General features: G+C 37.1%; 1 protein-coding gene and 1 long non-coding RNA gene across 2 annotated transcripts; one reads left to right on the top strand and one right to left on the bottom strand.

Moving 5' to 3' along the window:
- Positions 1–524: 524 nt before the first annotated feature.
- On the top strand, positions 525–2,582 carry LOC129885011 (uncharacterized). Its single transcript, XR_008766021.1, has 3 exons — positions 525–656; positions 1,864–1,968; positions 2,510–2,582. It is a non-coding gene; the product is annotated as an uncharacterized LOC129885011 (long non-coding RNA).
- A 1,332-nt stretch (positions 2,583–3,914) lies between these two features.
- On the bottom strand, positions 3,915–7,360 carry LOC129885010 (universal stress protein A-like protein). The gene is made up of 4 exons (XM_055959257.1): positions 6,991–7,360; positions 6,568–6,671; positions 6,339–6,457; positions 3,915–4,257 (listed from the first exon to the last, which is right to left on the bottom strand). The coding sequence occupies exons 1-4, from the start codon at positions 7,202–7,204 to the stop codon at positions 4,161–4,163; spliced, it is 534 nt and encodes a 177-aa protein (XP_055815232.1). The 5' UTR covers positions 7,205–7,360; the 3' UTR covers positions 3,915–4,160.
- Positions 7,361–18,520: the final 11,160 nt, after the last annotated feature.

Genomic DNA, 18,520 nt, shown 5'->3' with positions numbered 1-18,520 from the left:
AATTTTACAATATCATTTTATAGAAGTTGAATTTTGAAAATTGTCAATAAATCAATATAATGATTAAGAACACTTTTTCAGCACGTCAGAAGTAGGGATGTACAGGGCAAATCGATAAACCGCACCAAACCGACAAATCGAACCAAATCGGAAAAAAAACCCGACTAGTGGTTTGGTTTGATTTGGTTTGGTGTTTGAAAAAAAAATCCGACCATTATAGGATTGATTTGGTTTTAACTAAAAAAAGTTAAACCGAACTCAAACCGACCCGAGTATAGATATACTACTTTTAAATTATGTTATACATAAAAATATTTATTAAAATATAATTTATAAATATTTTCTTAAAATTTTTCATAATTTTTGTCTAGATTTGAACTTGAGCCCAACTAAATAATATATAAAACAAGCCCAAAAAGGAAATGAAGCTGAAGCCCAAAATATGTTAACCTATTTCTATTTGGCTAATCTTCTCCACAAGACCAAAACAATCAGATGTGCCTCTTTCACAAACCTAACTTCATTTCCCTTTCTCTTCCCTCTCTCAACACAATATTCCCTCTTTTGCTTTCCTCTCAAATCAGCAACAATCAGATATTTTGTACCTTTTGGCTCGTGGGTGTGTAGAGATCTTGTTGTCTCTTTTATGTATGTAGGTATGTATCTCCTTCATCTTTTGTCTTCTCAGTTCTTTTGGTTCTTCGTTTAATCAGTCGAATTCATTTTTTTTTTGTGCATCTTCTGTATGTTTTCGTATTTGGGCGAACTGAATTTGGAGGATTTTTGGTTCTTTGGAGGTCCTTATTTATTGGGGCCTAAAAGTGGCTTTAGGTTGAGCGCCCTTGTTCAGGACTTCAGGTTTAGTGTAGTGTATGTAGCCCATGCCTTGAGACTTGAACAAACATGTTATGAAGAGGCTGATAGTCATTTAACAAAAGTTTTATTTGAACTTCAAATCTGACAGAAAGATATGTTTGAAACAACTGAGATGTAGATGACCATAACTTATTTGCGACTGAGGTGTAGTTGTAAATAAAATCTGGCTTTTGTCACTATGTTGAATACTTGAATGTCCCTAGGAGATTTCTGCCATCTTAATTATCATCCAGGAAGTTGCTATGGTAACTGCAAAAGATTTTCTCTTAGTATAAATATGATAACTTGCTCTTATAAGAAATTTTTAACCTTTAATTAATTAATTTCATCCGTCTTACAATTTTTTTCCAACTCATATCCATGCGAGATTAGTGTAGATAGCCAAGCATCCTGATAGTTGATAGGTCCTGCATGAATGCCCCTGAAATGGTGGTCTTTCAACTGTTAGATGTTACATAGAAAGAGAGGAACTGGAGGTGCTTTGAGCACAAACACAACCACATTTAGAGAATAAAGACTAACCATATTTCTTTTGTTTGCTTTTGGTGTAGAATGAAATTTTTAACAAGCTCAATCTATTTTAGAGCTCCTAGAATCCCTACAACTTTAGACATGGATGTACTTTTGTTTTCTCACTTTTGCCTCACAAGATCTGCAGCATTCCTTATATGCTAAGTTGTTATTGTGCTATTACTCTATTTGTTGTGCTGCCTTATTATCTGTTTTAATATCTGAGAAATAGTTTCATTCATCTATGTTAGTTGTATCTTAAACATCTATTACAAATTATAATTTTTTTTATTATATACAGAAATTGTCTTTCTCAATGGAAGCTACAACTTCTGAAACTAAATCACTAGTGATTGACAACCATCATCCGATTGTGCCAACAGAATTTCAACAACAACAAGGTAAGAACACTCCTCATCGACGCACTCCTAAAAAGCAAAGAAGAACAACTCCTAAAGAACCTTCTAAATTTGGGAGTAGAAGCTCTAATTTGTACTCAACAATGGCTACAATCACCTTCTAAAGAATACAATTTTCACGACAGTTTAGAAGAAGTCCAGAACATCGAGCAAGTTGATAAAGGTATTGTTAATTTGTTTATTATTTATTCTATAACTTTGGCATTGCTTAGTATAAAATACTGACATAGTGAAGGCTTTGGCATTACAGTAAAAGATTTTTTTTCTTGTTTATGTGATTAAAGTGCTACTTATAGGGGACTTATATTAAAGTGCTACTGCAGACACTGTGTTATAAGCACTACTTTAGGTCTTAGTGTGTTATTAAAGTGCTGGAATACTACTTTAGGCCTTAGTGTGTTATTAAAGTACTACTGCAGACACTGATTGGGGGTTTGAAGAAAAACAAACACGAAGCTTCGTTCCTCTCCTTTTAGGTGCTTTTGGTCCTTTATTTAAAATTATATTCTCTGTTCAATCTATTATCCACTGACAGGGGACTTGTATTAAAGCATAGGTCCTTTAGATGTTCTATTCATTCTTGAAAAACTAGATCTTTATGTTCAATAAACCAAATGTACTTGAACATATATTCAGTTTTTTAGAATCTAGATATATTTTTATATTATTTATCCAATATATTAATTTTATTTTTTTTCTTGCAGAGTATCGAGACTCACCTTTGAACATTAATTAGCCAGTTTCGTTCAGGATGCACTATATGTGTGAGAATTGGTATGTTAATTGATTACACTATTCTTTTACAAAAGTTACAGACTTCTTCTACAAAAAGTTATTTTGTAAAGCTTATTTTTTTATAGTTATGAATTGGTTGGCATTTATTCTCCTATATTATTTCAGTTAGTAAATGCTAAATTAAATTTCTGCATATTTACATTACTTTAGTTTCTGCAGGAGAGGTTGTTCATTCAAGTATAATCATAAGAATGAGTAAATAAACCAAGATCGTTATAAGCTTCTTTGGAAACCTTTATATCTCCTCTAGAGCTACATTTGACTTAACTTTTTATTTTGCAGATAAGAAAATAGAACCAGAAATGCAGATTGCTTCCAACATTATGTTTCTTGAGTTTAATTGAGAGATGAAGCAACTTCAGTTGTAATAGTCTAGATGATTTAGAGTATACTCAAACTCTAAGGTGGATTTTTGTTTTTGTGACATCTGACATACCATTTTGTCTAAAGCTGTAGCTTAATTTTATGAAAGAAACTATATTAGTTTTTGTTTATGTGTGATTAAGTTAATTGGCAGAAGTGCAGAACATTTGGTTTCATTATGACTATTTGACATTTTAGTTATATTAATAGTGTTCTGCTTCCGTCTATGAAAAATCCGAGAAATCCGAAAAACCCAAAAAAACTCGAAAAACTCGAGAAAAATGATATCGAAAAATCCGACTTTTATTGATTTGGTTTGGTTTATAGATTTAATAACCCGACACAAATGATTTGATTTGGTTTGTAACAAATCCGAACCAACCCGATCTATGTACACCCCTAGTCAGAAGTATAAAAAATTTATGAATTTCTTCTTATTTAAATTAAACCCCTATATTAATATATATTTACTTTTAACCTCAAATAGTTTAATATTTTATTAAATCATAAAATAAAAATTACCAACACTTATTTAACATTCTTTCTTTTTAATTTAGATAAGCAGAATACATATATTAAATATATATTTTAAAAAACATAAATTCATACAAGAAAATGACATAAATTTTCTTCAAACTTCAACACTTCATCCATTTATAAAAGTTGATCAACTTCAACACTTCATCTGTTTCTAAAAGTTGGACCATCTTTACGCTTTTATGGACTTCTTCTAATATGTAAATATTGCTAGAAGCATGAAAATTACCATCATATTATTAGAAGTGCTTATATTATAAATGTTTTTTATCCGTATTATATATAGTAAATTGCTAATGTTTTTTTTAACGGCACAAAGCGCACATAAATTCACTAATTCAATATAATTACTAAATTTATTATTTAAGCAAATAACGAGCCACATGGGCTGCAAGTCTGCAACTTACAGTAGGATCAAATATTCAAATTGTACTAGTTCCCCAATTCAGTGTCACGGCTATATATTATTAATAGCTGTCCCAAAGAGACCTATTGTCTCTGCTGTTAAGACAACACATACAATCTTAATTTATTGATAATTAATAACGCTCCTTCAAATTACACAAGTTTTGAGAATCTTCAATAAACTTGTGTTTATTCATCAACTAAAAGACATTCGTGTATGATTTATGCAACATATATCACATATATCCTACTTAATTAGCCGCTTTTGGGGTTTTCCTTGGATGGCTTCACAATGAGAATAGGGCAGTGCACATGATGAGCACAATAGTCGCTCACACTTCCCAAGAAAGCCCTGCAAATTAAACAAACTTAAGCACCGTGTGAATTATTATAAACATTCCAATAAAAAGCAATTAACTTCATTTCAATAAAGAGAACAACATTACTGCACATAAATCTGCAAGTAATAAGAACGTTTCATTCGTAGTATATACGAAGATGCCTCAATTATAATTTAAAACTACTACTCCTTCCATCCTTCCATCCCATTTTATATGAGTTAAAAGAAAAAAAAATTAAAATTTGTAAATCTAAAATAAGTGATAAATGTTTCGGTAACTATATGTTATTTTATTAAAGATAAAATAAATATTTTAAAATTACATTATTACTTAATATAAAAATATGTCATTTTCTTTAGGACTAACTTAAAAAAATAAATCATATAACCTAGGGCAGAGAGAAAAATAACCTATATAAACTGAGACGGAGAGTACTAAACCTTCCTGTTTGTTTTGTCATGTATATATGTTGCTACAGATTTAGTTGAGAGTTTTGACATGTCTCATTTTAGAAAATTTGCTCAGTGTGTAGAAGAATATGGAGATTAAGCAACGGAAGTCAATCGAGGATCAGGGGTGTATGGTAGATATTACCAGAAACTACTGGAGGTCCAAGAAGCAAGGCATATGCAGGTTTTTTCACTCAGGGACCTAGGCTCTTTCTTTATAGTGGCCTTTTACTGTGAAGGAAGTTAAGGAGGTCATGTTCAGTATCAATGTAAAATAAAAGCCCAGGGCCAGTGTTTTTTTAAAGACTGCTTGGGATGTTAGTATTTGGACATGGATGTATGTGGTGCAGTGTTAGAATTTCTCACAACTGGAAGAATGATGGAAGCAACTGGACGCGACCTTTTGATCTTCACTTATTCCAAAAGTAAGTAATCCTATTATACCCTGCCAATTCATACTTATTTCATGTTGCAACGTTTTATATAAATGCATCTCTAAATTCAAGGAATAGACACTCTGATCATGTGTTTCTAGTAGGTGGCACACAAACTGCTTTTGCGAAAGGCAGATCGTGGTCCGCAATGTTTTTATGTCTTATAGGAGTATGTAAAGAGGTGAAGATTCAAGCAATGCCCAAAAGTCCCATGCCTTTCTGGGTCGGACCAACCCAACCGGCGATTTCCGATAGATCGTGGTCCGCAATGTTTTTATGTCTTATAGGAGTATGTAAAGAGGTGAAGATTACACACCTAAGCTTTGCATATGATCTTATGATATTCTGCAAAGGTAATGTATAGCTTCTATATATGCAGAGAACTGCGAAAGCTCTAAAACATATTTCAGAGACTGGATCTGGTTGCAAATTCAGAAAAGTCCAAATTATTGTCGATCACAAGCTTTACAGTGGGCACTTCCCCAGTGAGATATCTTGGCTTGCCACTACCAGCTTTGAAGATTACAGAAAAGACCAGGGCCGCATCGATCATAAGAGCAATCTGTTTTCTTCCGTATTCTTTAGAAGCTTCATAGTATAGTCATGTATTAAAGTTTAGATGTCTAACGATTTCATTGATTTACTTGGAGTCGTTTTATTTAATAAGTTCAAATAGTGTTGAATATTTTCTTATGAATAACTCATATAACAAAGACGACAAATTTTTATGCTAAAACTAAAACACGCACATCCGTGATTTCTTTCTAAAACTGGATATTTTATATACATCTTTAAAAAATTAGTATAATATTATTTATCAACACTCATGTTACAAAAAACTAATATTGTAATTGGATATTTAGTTATTTACTCAGAGGAATAGGGATCAATTCCAGGCTGGAAAAAAGCAGTGAAAACCTTAAACCATAAAAAAACCTAGTTAGGAAGATCCCTAACCTAAACTCCAATTCCAACAACTTTAATGGTGATAAGAACGATAAAGCGTATGCGAGAACAGTTGCGCAACACCAATCATGTGCCTCTTTGAATGTCTCTCCAGAGTGTCAAGTGTCATAGGACACTCCACCAGAAATTGCTATTATCACTTTAACTTATTCAATATTCAAATAGGACACTGGTAAGGTCAATTCCCACTCCTATTCCAATCATGTAATGATTGGGGTCAAAATTAATGAAAATAAAATTTACCTTTTAATCTTGCCGAGCCCTCGGCTACCGACTACTAGAAGGTCAACGTGCAATTCATGTGCAGCTTGACATATCTTATCTTTTGGATCCCCATCAAGGATCAGAGTCTCCACCTTCACCTAAAACAATCATACATTAAATCACAAGACCAGGCCTGATCCACACAAATATATAAGCAACCATCAATTTTTAAATGTACGTACCACAATTTTTAAATGTACGTACGTACCATCTTTTGTTTGCAGAGATGGAGTGCCCGAGAGAGCATTCTGGTTGCATTCTCGTGTTGTGCTTTTTTTACCGCTTCAACCATGGTAGGCGCTGCAAACACAACTATAAATATAAACCAATTAACAATCACAAGTTCACCTTACTAGCTACTTCTCCCGTCCCAATTTAAATATTTCAGTTTGAGTGCATACAAATGTTTTTTTTAAAAAAAAAAAAAAACATCCGAATCCTGTATTTTTTAAAAAATAATTGTGTAAAATCTTTTTTTTTTAATAAATTATGTGAAGTACTATAAATCTCGTTAACTTGAACTTATCGCATAGAATATTGAAATTGAGAAAATAACTAAATATAGAAAAAATATTCTTTTTGAAAGATTTCAAAAAAAATAAGATATTTAAATTGAAGTGAGAGAGTATACCAGGTCCAGCAGGATAAACCATGGGGCTAAAAGGAAGTTGGACATTGATCAAAGTGATAATATTAGAAGGATTGTTGAGGAAATGATCCAATGCCCAGTTGAGAGCATAGAAACTCTCTTCGCTCTCATCGATAGCCACCATTATCATCTTCTTCTTCGGAGTATTATCAGCTGCACTTGCCGGAGCATTAGCTGCACTTGTCTCTGCCTCCATATTTTCTCTCTCAATCCCTTTTGTGCGTTCGATCGGTTCTTCCCTTTTCTCTTTGTTATATATATCCTGCTTTCTCCTTCGTTCACTTTAATCTCTTTGCTTTTTCTTAAAATATTTGAACAAACTCTCAAACAAACTATATATCTTGGAGTTAAGTACAGCTGGCTCATACCACGAAACAATGAAGACAGATAAGCCAGGGATACTAATACTAAAAGTTTTCACTAAGGATATTTAAATTTTTTACATTTTTAAAATTTACAATTATTTTAATTTATACTCCTTCCGTCCCATTTTAGTTGTTATGTTGTATTTTTTAAAAATCAGTTTGACTAATTTTTAAAGTTAAATTATATTACTTTAACTCAATATTATAAAGTAAAAAATTAGATATTCAAAAACTATACGAAAAGTACTATAAGTTATAATATTTTTCATATCAATATGATAAAAATATATATTTTAAAATGTTAATCAAAGTTCATATAGTTTGACTTTAAAAAAGAAAATCATGACAACTAAAATGGGACGGAGAAAGTAGTATTTTTACATAAATTTTACGTATGAAATTTTTTAATTTTTTAATAATCCTACATCTAAATAAATAAGTTAATATTAAAAATTTTGAATTTAGTTAAAAAATATAGATTTACAAAATATAGATTTACCGAGAGTACTATCTTAGAGTTGATCACTCATTCTAATTTTATTTGGTGATGAGAATTTGATATAGAATAAATAACTTTGACGTGGCAGATATGAATGCAAAAAGCAAGAAGTGTCATTTGGACATGCAAACGCTTGCCACGGTTGCTTCTGATGTGTTAAATGTCTAGACATTATTCTGGACATCTTTATCCTAACTTGCCGTTCCAAGCTCTCTTTCATTCTCACTCTCTTTCTCTCTCTCTATATACTAGTAAGGAATATTATTTGCACCGATCTAATAGTATTAATCTAGTTTCAACTTTATTTTTAAAAATATGTTTAAATATGAATCTTATCTTTAAAGTTTTTTTTTAAAATTTTTCAAAGAACAGATAGTAATAGTAATAGCTCGAAACAATGATACACATAGTTATGAGGCACACAAACACATTCAATAGTCAAGTCACACAGTGATGATACGCAAATGTTAAATGAAGGAAAGTAAGAAATTCAAAAGAACCTTTGGGCCGCTCGGAATGAATGCCTCGGACTTAACAGTGAAATATCAAAAATTCGGTGTATGTCAACGGGCCGTCCGGAATGATACTTCGGATTTGTAATAGAATAACCTGAATATATATCAACTGACCGTTCAGAATGATACTTCAGACTTATCAATAGAATAGATAGAATATTATAGCCAATAACTAAGTTGTAATGACCCATTTGAACATTTTGAGAATGAGTCATTTCTCTTCCATAAAATACTCTCTCCAAAAAAAAAAAAATTAATAATAATAAATTATAAATTTGGACTATTCAATAACTACGGTTATTTATTGAGTGGTGTTTTTAAATAATTAATTTAATTGATGGGCTAAATGATTAATTTAATTAAAATTCTATACCACATAGCCCATATAATAGAATGAGTAGTGAAATTTAGGACTATTAATTCATAATCATCTTTTTTTTTAAAAAAAAAAAAAGGGAAGAGACTTGCCCTAGAACGTGACTTCGTGCGGCGTCGGCAACGAAAGACAACATTCTGGTAAGTGAACCTCTTTTTCTTGATTCAAAATTTGTCATGCATACATTAAAACTTGATAGATGCTCAAATCAACGATGTATTAATGTGATTGGATATTAAAATTGAGGTGCAAGCTGTCACGTTCCTATGGTTTGAAGTTTTGAGGGGACAACATTTTTTGTTTTCCATAATTAACTAAAGTATTAAAAAAAAAGAAATGTGAGGTAATGATTAGTTAATTTGTATGGCAGGTTGGGATTGGAAAGAACTAAAGACAAAAAAATATACATATTTATATATATTTGGGGTTCTTGGTTGCTGCTGCAACATGGGTGTAATTCTTTGGAATTATTGGATGACTAAATATTTGGCTACATTAGTGACTAATTAGGAGTAAAAATTATACGAATATTATTAATTGTTAATTGGAGGAATTAAGCCATAACCCTAGGCTTGAAATTTAAAAAAAAATATAATATTTGATTTATTAATTGGCATCAAGATTTAGGAACTTGATTATAGACTTGTGTAAGTTTGGGGTCTAGGCTAGACATGGGTGTTGTTAGTTTTGAAATCTTATTGTGGTTAATTATTTGATTAGATTATACTTATTTGGAGGCCCAACGAAAAGGGAAGGCTCAAGTACCGGAGTAATTGCTCGATTAATTAAGGCAAGTGAATTTCTAAACCTCAGTTTAAGCTTATAGATACTTGTATTTCCGTGTCATATATACTAGGGAGTAATGAGAATTGGACTGGGTTATTGACTGTATGATTGACCTTAAAAATGGAGATGAGGGGTATAAAATGGTGATCTAATGACATGTATTGGTGGAACTGATATGTTGTGATTTTGGACATGTGAAATGACTATGTTGATGTGAGATAGGAAAAATTATTGTTGTTGTTATGTTATTATCGTGAATTATATGAACATGAATTGATTGCATTGGTTCTGACATATTGTGTTGAGACTGAAAATGATATGAAACAAAACGGGTCGGGCCACACTCTCCGTGGCAGGTATTATGAAACAAAGGGGTCGGGCCACACGCTCCGTGGCAGGATATATATATTGAGGGGACGGGCCACACGCTCCGTGGCAGGTTACATGGACAGAAATGTCCCCCATGGATTCCGGACTGTGATTCAGCGGATGTGTACCGATAGGACAAACATGCATCATTTCATTGCACTGCATTGCACCTTTCTGATATTTGTAAATTTGTGTTTATCCCCATATTGCTCTGTGTGTGCTGAATTCGACTTGGTATGATTCATTGACGAGACTATTAATGAGTATTTGTGGACTGTATTACTGTTATTATTGTACAAGTGTAGAGTTGGGCTGATTTTATGCAGGTTGTAGTTAAGGAGGTTCGGTTGGAAGGAAAGGAGTACTTGTATCTATTAAGCTTTGCTTAGTTTTAGTTATCCACTTGCTGAGTACCGTGTTGTTTGGTACTCACCCCTTGCTTCCACACTTGTGTAGGTTGTGAGCCCGGACCTGCTTGATCTTATACTGTTTTCCACTACAGGCGAGGTTATCAATTTCGAGTGTTGAGGTAGCTGTTATATCCATCTAGCGAACACCTCTTACTCTTTTCTTATGTTTTAGTACTATTCTAGAGACAAAGACATTGTGACTGTATTTCTTTTCGTACTTCGATAATAAATTAGTGGCTTGTACACGTGACAACCAATCTTGGGGGAAGTTTGAGTTTGTTTTACTTATTTTAGGTTAAGTTAAATTTGGATTTATTTCTTTTTCTTCCGCATCTACTTTTCGTTGGGTATTAGGCTGACTTATCTCGGTAGATTGAGATGAGTGCCATCACACTCGAATTTGGGTCGTGACAGAAATGGTATCAGAGCCCCAGGTTCATAGGTCTCACGTGTATACAAGCCGAGTCTAAGTAGAGTCTTGAGGATCGGTACGGAGACGTCTGTACTTATCTTTGAGAGACTATGGGGACTTTTAGGAAATTTTCCCTTTGTTCTTTCACTTTGTATCGTGCGTGGTTACTACTGGTGGTACTGAACTTTCACGTGTCCTTTATGATAGATGGCCAGGACCAGAACTACGACTCGAGATAGAGGCCGAGCTAGAGGTCGTGGTCGGGGTGTGGCGGCAGGCAGAGGTCGTGCCCGAGGAGCGGCGCCGGCTAGAGGTCGTGCTAGAGAGGCTTCTCTTGAGCCACAGATTGATGGTAGAGAGGAACAGGTCCCTCAAGAGTCTGCTACTGCACCATTGCTTCAGGCCACTTTGATACGAGTATTGGATGCACTCAAAGGATTTAATCAGAGTGTGAGGGTGAATGGTACACCTAAAGGTTCTCAGACGAGAGCAGGAGCTCAGACCCCATGGCAGCATCAGATTCCAACTGTTCAGGATCCGGTAGGCCAGCCACCTGTGGGCCCTACAGCTGATGAGGGTGGTATACAGGTAGGGGGAACTCAGGGTGCACCTATAGTCATGTTGACTGACGACGAGCAACGCCGATATGAGAGGTTCCGAAAAATGGACCCCCCACAGTTTCAGAGTGGGAAGACTGAGGATGCACACGAGTTCTTGACCATGTGTCGAGAGTTGTTGGAGGCAATAGGGTTAGCTGAGACTCACGGAGTTCGTTATACTACACTCCAGTTACGTGGACCAGCCAGAGAGTGGTGGAGAGTGTATACGAGTTCCAGGCCAGTTGGGTCACCCCAGATGACTTGGGATGAGTTTGCTAGTGCCTTTTATGACCGTTTCGTCCCCTGGAGTATGAAGGAAGAGAGCCGATTATGGTTTGAGAATTTGAGGCAGGAGGGACTTATAGTTGCTGAATATGAGACTCGTTTCTACCAGTTGTCCAGACATGCCATGGCTGTCCTTCCTGATGAGACAGAGCGGATTCGCAGGTTTGTTCGAGGACTGAACTATACCATTCGTACAATAGTTTTTCGACCCGCCCGTGAGGGCGCTTCCTTCCAGTCCATTGTGGGTGCTGCCAAGGAGGCAGAGTTGATGGAGAGAGAAGAGTTTGGGGACCCTAAGAGGGCCCGTGCTTCTGGTCAGTTTTCGGGTACCTCATCTGGAGGTAGAGGGTCCTATAAACGAGGTGGTTCCTTCTAGCGTAGAGGACCAGTTCATGCATCTATTCCGGCTTCTGAGGATGGTCAGACACCTCGTGGGTCCTACAGTACAGGTCAGAGTTACCATGGGTCACAGCAGAGGGCGGTTAGCCGGGGTGGTTATACAAGTTCTTTAGGTTCATCGCAGAGGTTTTCGCACGGGAGAGCATGTTATACTTGTGGTGATCCGGATCATCTTTCATGGCAGTGTACATCCCAGGGTCGAGGAGGAACCCATCCTAGTTCTTCAGTTTCAGTTAGAGGACCAGCACCGCCGGTCAGAGGTCGAGGTAGAGCCCAGACTAGTAGAGGTGGTGGCACTTCTGGTAGGGGTGCGGGTGGTGCTATAATCCCTCAGGGAGGAGGTAAAGGTATTGGGCAGGCCGGAGGTGGTAGAGGAGCTCAGTGTTATGCTTTTCCAGGGAGACCCGAGGCTGAGGCTTCCGACGCAGTTATCATAGGTATTGTCCCAGTCTGCCATCGACCTGCATCTGTATTATTTGACCCAGGGTCTACATTTTCCTATGTGTCTGCCTATTTTGCATCTGACTTTGATTTGACATGTGATCGTATGTCCGTGCCCATTCATGTTTCTACACCCGTAGGTGAACCCTTAGTGGTGGATCGAGTATATCGATCATGTCTTGTTTCCTTGGCCGGGTATGATACTTGGGTAGATATGATTATTCTGGGGATGGTAGATTTTGATGTGATATTGGGTATGGATTGGCTTTCTCCCCATCGTGCTATTCTCGATTGTTATGCTAAAACTGTTACCTTAGCGATACCTGGTGCCCCGCGGATTGAGTGGAAGGGTACTAGTGGCTCCTATCCCAGTAAGGTTATCTCATATATTCATTCTCAGAGGTTGATTGATAGAGGGTGTATGTCTTATTTGGCCTTTATTTGGGATACCAGTATTGAGTCACCTCCTGTAGAGACTGTTCCAGTGGTTAAGGAATTTTCTGATGTATTCCCTACTGATCTTCCTGGTATTCCTCCGGATAGGGACATTGATTTTGCTATTGACTTAGAGCCTGGCACGAAACCCATTTCTATTCCTCCATATCGCATGGCTCCAGTGGAATTGAAGGAGTTGAAGGATCAGTTGCAAGATTTGTTGAGTAAAGGGTTTATTCGCCCTAGTGTGTCTCCTTGGGGTGCACCAGTTCTGTTTGTAAAGAAGAAAGATGGAACTATGAGGATGTGTATCGATTACAGGCAGTTGAACAAGGTAACTATTAAAAATAAATATCCTCTTCCCCGTATTGATGATTTATTTGATCAGCTACAAGGAGCGGCATTGTTTTCCAAAATAGACTTGAGGTCCGGTTATCATCAGTTGAAGATTAGGGCATCAGATATTTCTAAGACAGCTTTTCGGACTCGTTATGGTCACTACGAGTTTTTGGTGATGTCATTTGGGTTGACGAATGCCCCCGCAGCATTTATGGAGTTGATGAATGGAGTGTTTCGCCCGTACTTAGATTCTTTTGTGATAGTATTCATTGATGACATCCTGGTGTATTCCAATACTGAGGCAGATCATGTCCGCCATTTGAGGTTGGTACTTCAAAAATTGAGGGAAGAAAAGTTGTATGCAAAGTTCTCCAAGTGTGAATTTTGGCTTGATTCTGTTACATTTTTAGGACACGTGGTGTCCAAAGAGGGGATTAGAGTGGATCCAACTAAGATTGAGGTAGTTAGAGGTTGGACAAGGCCTACTTCTCCTACTGAGATTCGTAGTTTTGTGGGATTAGTTGGTTATTATAGACGGTTCGTGCAGGGCTTCTCCACTATTGCAGCTCCACTGACTAGATTGACTCAGAAGGCCGTGGATTTTCATTGGTCCGACGAATGTGAGGCGAGCTTCCAAAAGCTCAAGACTTTATTGACTTCGGCTCCTATTTTGACGCTACCCGAGGAAGGTGTGGGATTTACTGTATACTGCGATGCTTCTGGCATTGGGTTAGGCGGTGTGTTGATGCAGAAGGGGAAAGTGGTTGCTTATGCCTCGAGACAGTTGAAGGCCCATGAGAAAAACTATCCTACTCATGATTTGGAGTTAGCGGCTGTGGTTTTCGTGCTTAAGTTATGGCGTCATTACCTATATGGTGTGCATTGCGAGGTCTTCACCAATCATAGGAGTCTTCAGTATATATTCAGTCAGAGGGATCTGAACTTAAGGCAACGTAGATGGCTTGAGTTGCTGAAGGACTACGACATGACTATCTTGTATCACTCAGGAAAAGCCAATGTGGTGGCGGATGCCTTAAGTAGGAAGTCCTCTAGTATGGGGAGTCTTGCTGCGATACGAGTTGAGGAGCGACCATTGGCTAGAGATGTTTAGAGGCTGGCTAATAGCCTTGTCCGGTTACAGATTTCGGAGGATGGTGGTATTCTTGCCTTTGTGGAGGCGCGTTCTTCCTTGGTTGAGCAAATTCGGGAGAGACAGTTTGAGGATGAGAAGTTATGTATTATTCGAGACAAGGTGTTAAGGGGTGAAGCTAAGGAGGCGGTACTTGATTCGGAAGGAGTATTGAGGATTGACGGCAGAATTTGTGTGCCAAAGGTAGGTGACCTGACTAGACTTATTTTGGAAGAGGCTCATTGTTCAAGGTATTCCATCCATCCGGGAGCAACCAAGATGTATCATGATCTGTGCCAGCACTATTGGTGGTGTGGGATGAAGAAGGACATCGCAGAGTTCGTGTCCAAGTGTTTGACTTGCCAGCAGGTAAAGTGTGAGCACCAACGACCTGGGGGTGTGAGTCAGAGGATGCCTATTCCCACTTGGAAGTGGGAAATGATCACCATAGACTTCGTTGTGGGTTTACCTCCCACCGTGGGTGGCTACGACTCTATATGGGTGGTGGTTGACAGACTAACCAAGTCCGCCCATTTTATTCCAGTTAAGGTAAGGTACACGGCGGATAAACTAGCCTAATTGTATATTAGTCAGATCGTTCGGCTTTATGGTGTCCTAGTATCCATCATTTCGGATCGAGGTTCAGTATTTACTTCGCACTTTTGGCAGGCATTACAGCATGGTTTGGGCACTAGACTTGATATAAGTACTGCTTTTCACCCACAGACTGATGGTCAGCCCGAGCGGACGATCCAAGTGTTGGAGGACATTCTCCGAGCTTGTGTTATTGATTTTGGTGCTAGACGGGATCAGCACTTGCCCCTAGCGGAGTTTGCCTACAACAACAGTTATCACTCTAGTATCTAGATGGCTCCATTTGAGGCTTTGTATGGTAGGCGGTGTCGATCTCCTATTGGCTGGTTTGACTTAGCTGAGATGGACTCCTTAGATACAGACTTGCTTAGAGATGCTATGGAGCAAGTTCGTAGAATTCAGGGTAGACTCTTGACAGCCCAGAGTAGGCAGAAGAGTTATGCAGATCGGAGAGTTCGACCATTGGAGTTCATGGTGGGTGATCATGTTTGGCTTCGAGTGTCTCCCATGAAGGGCGTGATGCGGTTCGGGAGGAAGGGCAAGCTCAGCCCTCGATTCATTGGCCCATTTGAGATTTTGGCACGAGTTGGAGAGGTGGCTTATAGATTGGCCTTGCCACCTAGCTTATCGGCTGTGCATAACGTGTTTCATGTTTCCATGCTCCGAAAGTATGTTGCGGATGAGTCCCATGTGTTATCACTCGATTTAGTGGAGTTGGGTCCAGATCTGACATTTGAGGAAGAGCCTATAGCTATTCTAGATAGGCAGGTCCGTAAGCTTAGAACCAAGGAGATAGCTTCAGTGAAGGTACAATGGAAGCACCGTTCAGTCGGAGAGGCAACTTGGGAGACGGAGTCCGACATACGTGCTAAATATCCTCAGCTTTTCGAAGCTTCAGGTACCTTCTTTTACTTATGTTCGAGGACGAACATGATTTTTAGTGGTGGATAATGTAATGACCCATTTGAACATTTTGAGAATGAGTCATTTCTCTTCCATAAAATACTCTCTCCAAAAAAAATAAAAAATAATAATAAATTATAAATTTGGACTATTCAATAACTACGGTTATTTATTGAGGGGTGTTTTTAAATAATTAATTTAATTGATGGGCTAAATGATTAATTTAATTAAAATTCTATACCACTTAGCCCATATAATAGAATGAGTAGTGAAATTTAGGACTATTAATTCATAATCATCTTTTTTGAAAAAAAAAGAAATGGGAAGAGACTTGCCCTAGAACGTGACTTCGTGCGGCGTCGGCAACGAAAGACAACATTCTGGTAAGTGAACCTCTTTTTCTTGATTCAAAATTTGTCATGCATACATTAAAACTTGATAGATGCTCAAATCAACGATATATTAATGTGATTGGATATTGAAATTGAGGTGCAAGCTGTCACGTTCCTATGGTTTGAAGTTTTGAGGGGACAACATTTTTTGTTTTCCATAATTAACTAAAGTATTAAAAAAAAAAGAAATGTGAGGTAATGATTAGTTAATTTGTATGGCAGGTTGGGATTGGAAAGAACTAAAGACAAAAAAATATACATATTTATATATATTTGGGGTTCTTGGTTGCTGCTGCAACATGGGTGTAATTCTTTGGAATTATTGGATGACTAAATATTTGGCTACATTAGTGACTAATTAGGAGTAAAAATTATACGAATATTATTAATTGTTAATTGGAGGAATTAAGCCATAACCCTAGGCTTGAAATTTTAAAAAAAAATATAATATTTGATTTATTAATTGGCATCAAGATTTAGGAACTTGATTATAGACTTGTGTAAGTTTGGGGTCTAGGCTAGACATGGGTGTTGTTAGTTTTGAAATCTTATTGTGGTTAATTATTTGATTAGATTATACTTATTTGGAGGCCCAACGAAAAGGGAAGGCTCAAGTACCGGAGTAATTGCTCGATTAATTAAGGCAAGCGAATTTCTAAACCTCAGTTTAAGCTTATAGATACTTGTATTTCCGTGTCATATATACTAGGGAGTAATGAGAATTGGACTGGGTTATTGACTGTATGATTGACCTTAAAAATGGAGATGAGGGGTATAAAATGGTGATCTAATGACATGTATTGGTGGAACTGATATGTTGTGATTTTGGACATGTGAAATGACTATGTTGATGTGAGATAGGAAAAATTATTGTTGTTGTCATGTTATTATCGTGAATTATATGAACATGAATTGATTGCATTGGTTCTGACATATTGTGTTGAGACTGAAAATGATATGAAACAAAAAGGGTCGGGCCACACGCTCCGTGACAGGTATTATGAAATAAAGGAGTCGGGCCACACGCTCCGTGGCAGATATTATGAAACAAAGGGGTCGGACCACACGCTCCGTGGCAGGATATATATATTGAGGGGACGGGCCACACGCTCCGTGGCAGGTTACATGGACAGAAATGTCCCCCATGGGTTCCGGACTGTGATTCAGCGGATGTGTACCGATAGGACAAACATGCATCATTTCATTGCACTGCATTGCACCTTTCTGATATTTGTAAATTTATGTTTATCCCCATATTGCTCTGTGTGTGCTGAACTCGACTTGGTATGATTCATTGACGAGACTATTAATGAGTATTTGTGGACTGTATTACTGTTATTATTGTACAAGTGTAGAGTTGGGCTGATTTTATGCAGGTTGTAGTTAAGGAGGTTCGGTTGGAAGGAAAGGAGTACTTGTATCTATTAAGCTTTGCTTAGTTTTAGTTATCCACTTGCTGAGTACCGTGTTGTTTGGTACTCACCCCTTGCTTCCACACTTGTGTAGGTTGTGAGCCCGGACCTGCTTGATCTTATACTGTTTTACACTACAGGCGAGGTTATCAATTTCGAGTGTTGAGGTAGCTGTTACATCCATCTAGCGAACACCTTTTACTCTTTTCTTATGTTTTAGTCCTATTCTAGAGACAAAGACATTGTGACTGTATTTCTTTTCGTACTTCGATAATAAATTAGTGGCTTGTACACGTGACAACCAATCTTGGGGGAAGTTTGAGTTTGTTTTACTTATTTTAGGTTAAGTTAAATTTGGATTTATTTCTTTTTCTTCCGTATCTACTTTTCGTTGGGTATTAGGCTGACTTATCTCGGTAGATTGAGATGAGTGCCATCACACTCGAATTCGGGTCGTGACATAAGTTGACAGGCCGCCCGGAATGATACGTCAAGTTATTAGTAGTGCCGTTTTTAAATCATATAAGTCCCAAATCTTATCAAATCTTCTAATTAAACTCCTATTTATTACAATTTAAGCCCTTATCAGAAAAGTCTCAACCAAATGTACAATAATATGCAGAAACCAGCACAACTATCAAGCATATATGCAAAAACTCACATAACCCAAACAAACATTCGGGTAATCCCCCGTCATAGTGTAGACAAACTAGCCTAGAACTCCCACCGGTCCTAACTCACGGCCTCGAGCCCAACAATTCAATATCAATAAAGCATTGAAAGCTCAAAAGTACCACACAAGCAACCAATAAAGCACATGATATCCTAAGTATCACACCACCTAAGAGCAAG

Source organism: Solanum dulcamara, chromosome 4 (assembly GCF_947179165.1).
Source record: "Solanum dulcamara chromosome 4, daSolDulc1.2, whole genome shotgun sequence".
Classification (NCBI taxonomy): Eukaryota; Viridiplantae; Streptophyta; class Magnoliopsida; order Solanales; family Solanaceae; genus Solanum; species Solanum dulcamara.
The sequence above is the reverse complement of the archived record's forward strand: the minus strand, read 5'-3'. Positions and strand labels throughout refer to the sequence as shown.

Excerpts from the sequence above, each read along its gene's own strand:
- LOC129885010 (XM_055959257.1), bottom strand. The coding sequence starts at position 7,204 with ATGGAGGCAGAGACAAGTGCAGCTAATGCTCCGGCAAGTGCAGCTGAT. Across the intron at positions 6,672-6,990 it reads GGTTTATCCTGCTGGACCTG|TTGTGTTTGCAGCGCCTACC; the intron begins GTATACTCTCTC and ends TTATATTTATAG. Across the intron at positions 6,458-6,567 it reads ATCTCTGCAAACAAAAGATG|GTGAAGGTGGAGACTCTGAT; the intron begins GTACGTACGTAC and ends TGATTGTTTTAG.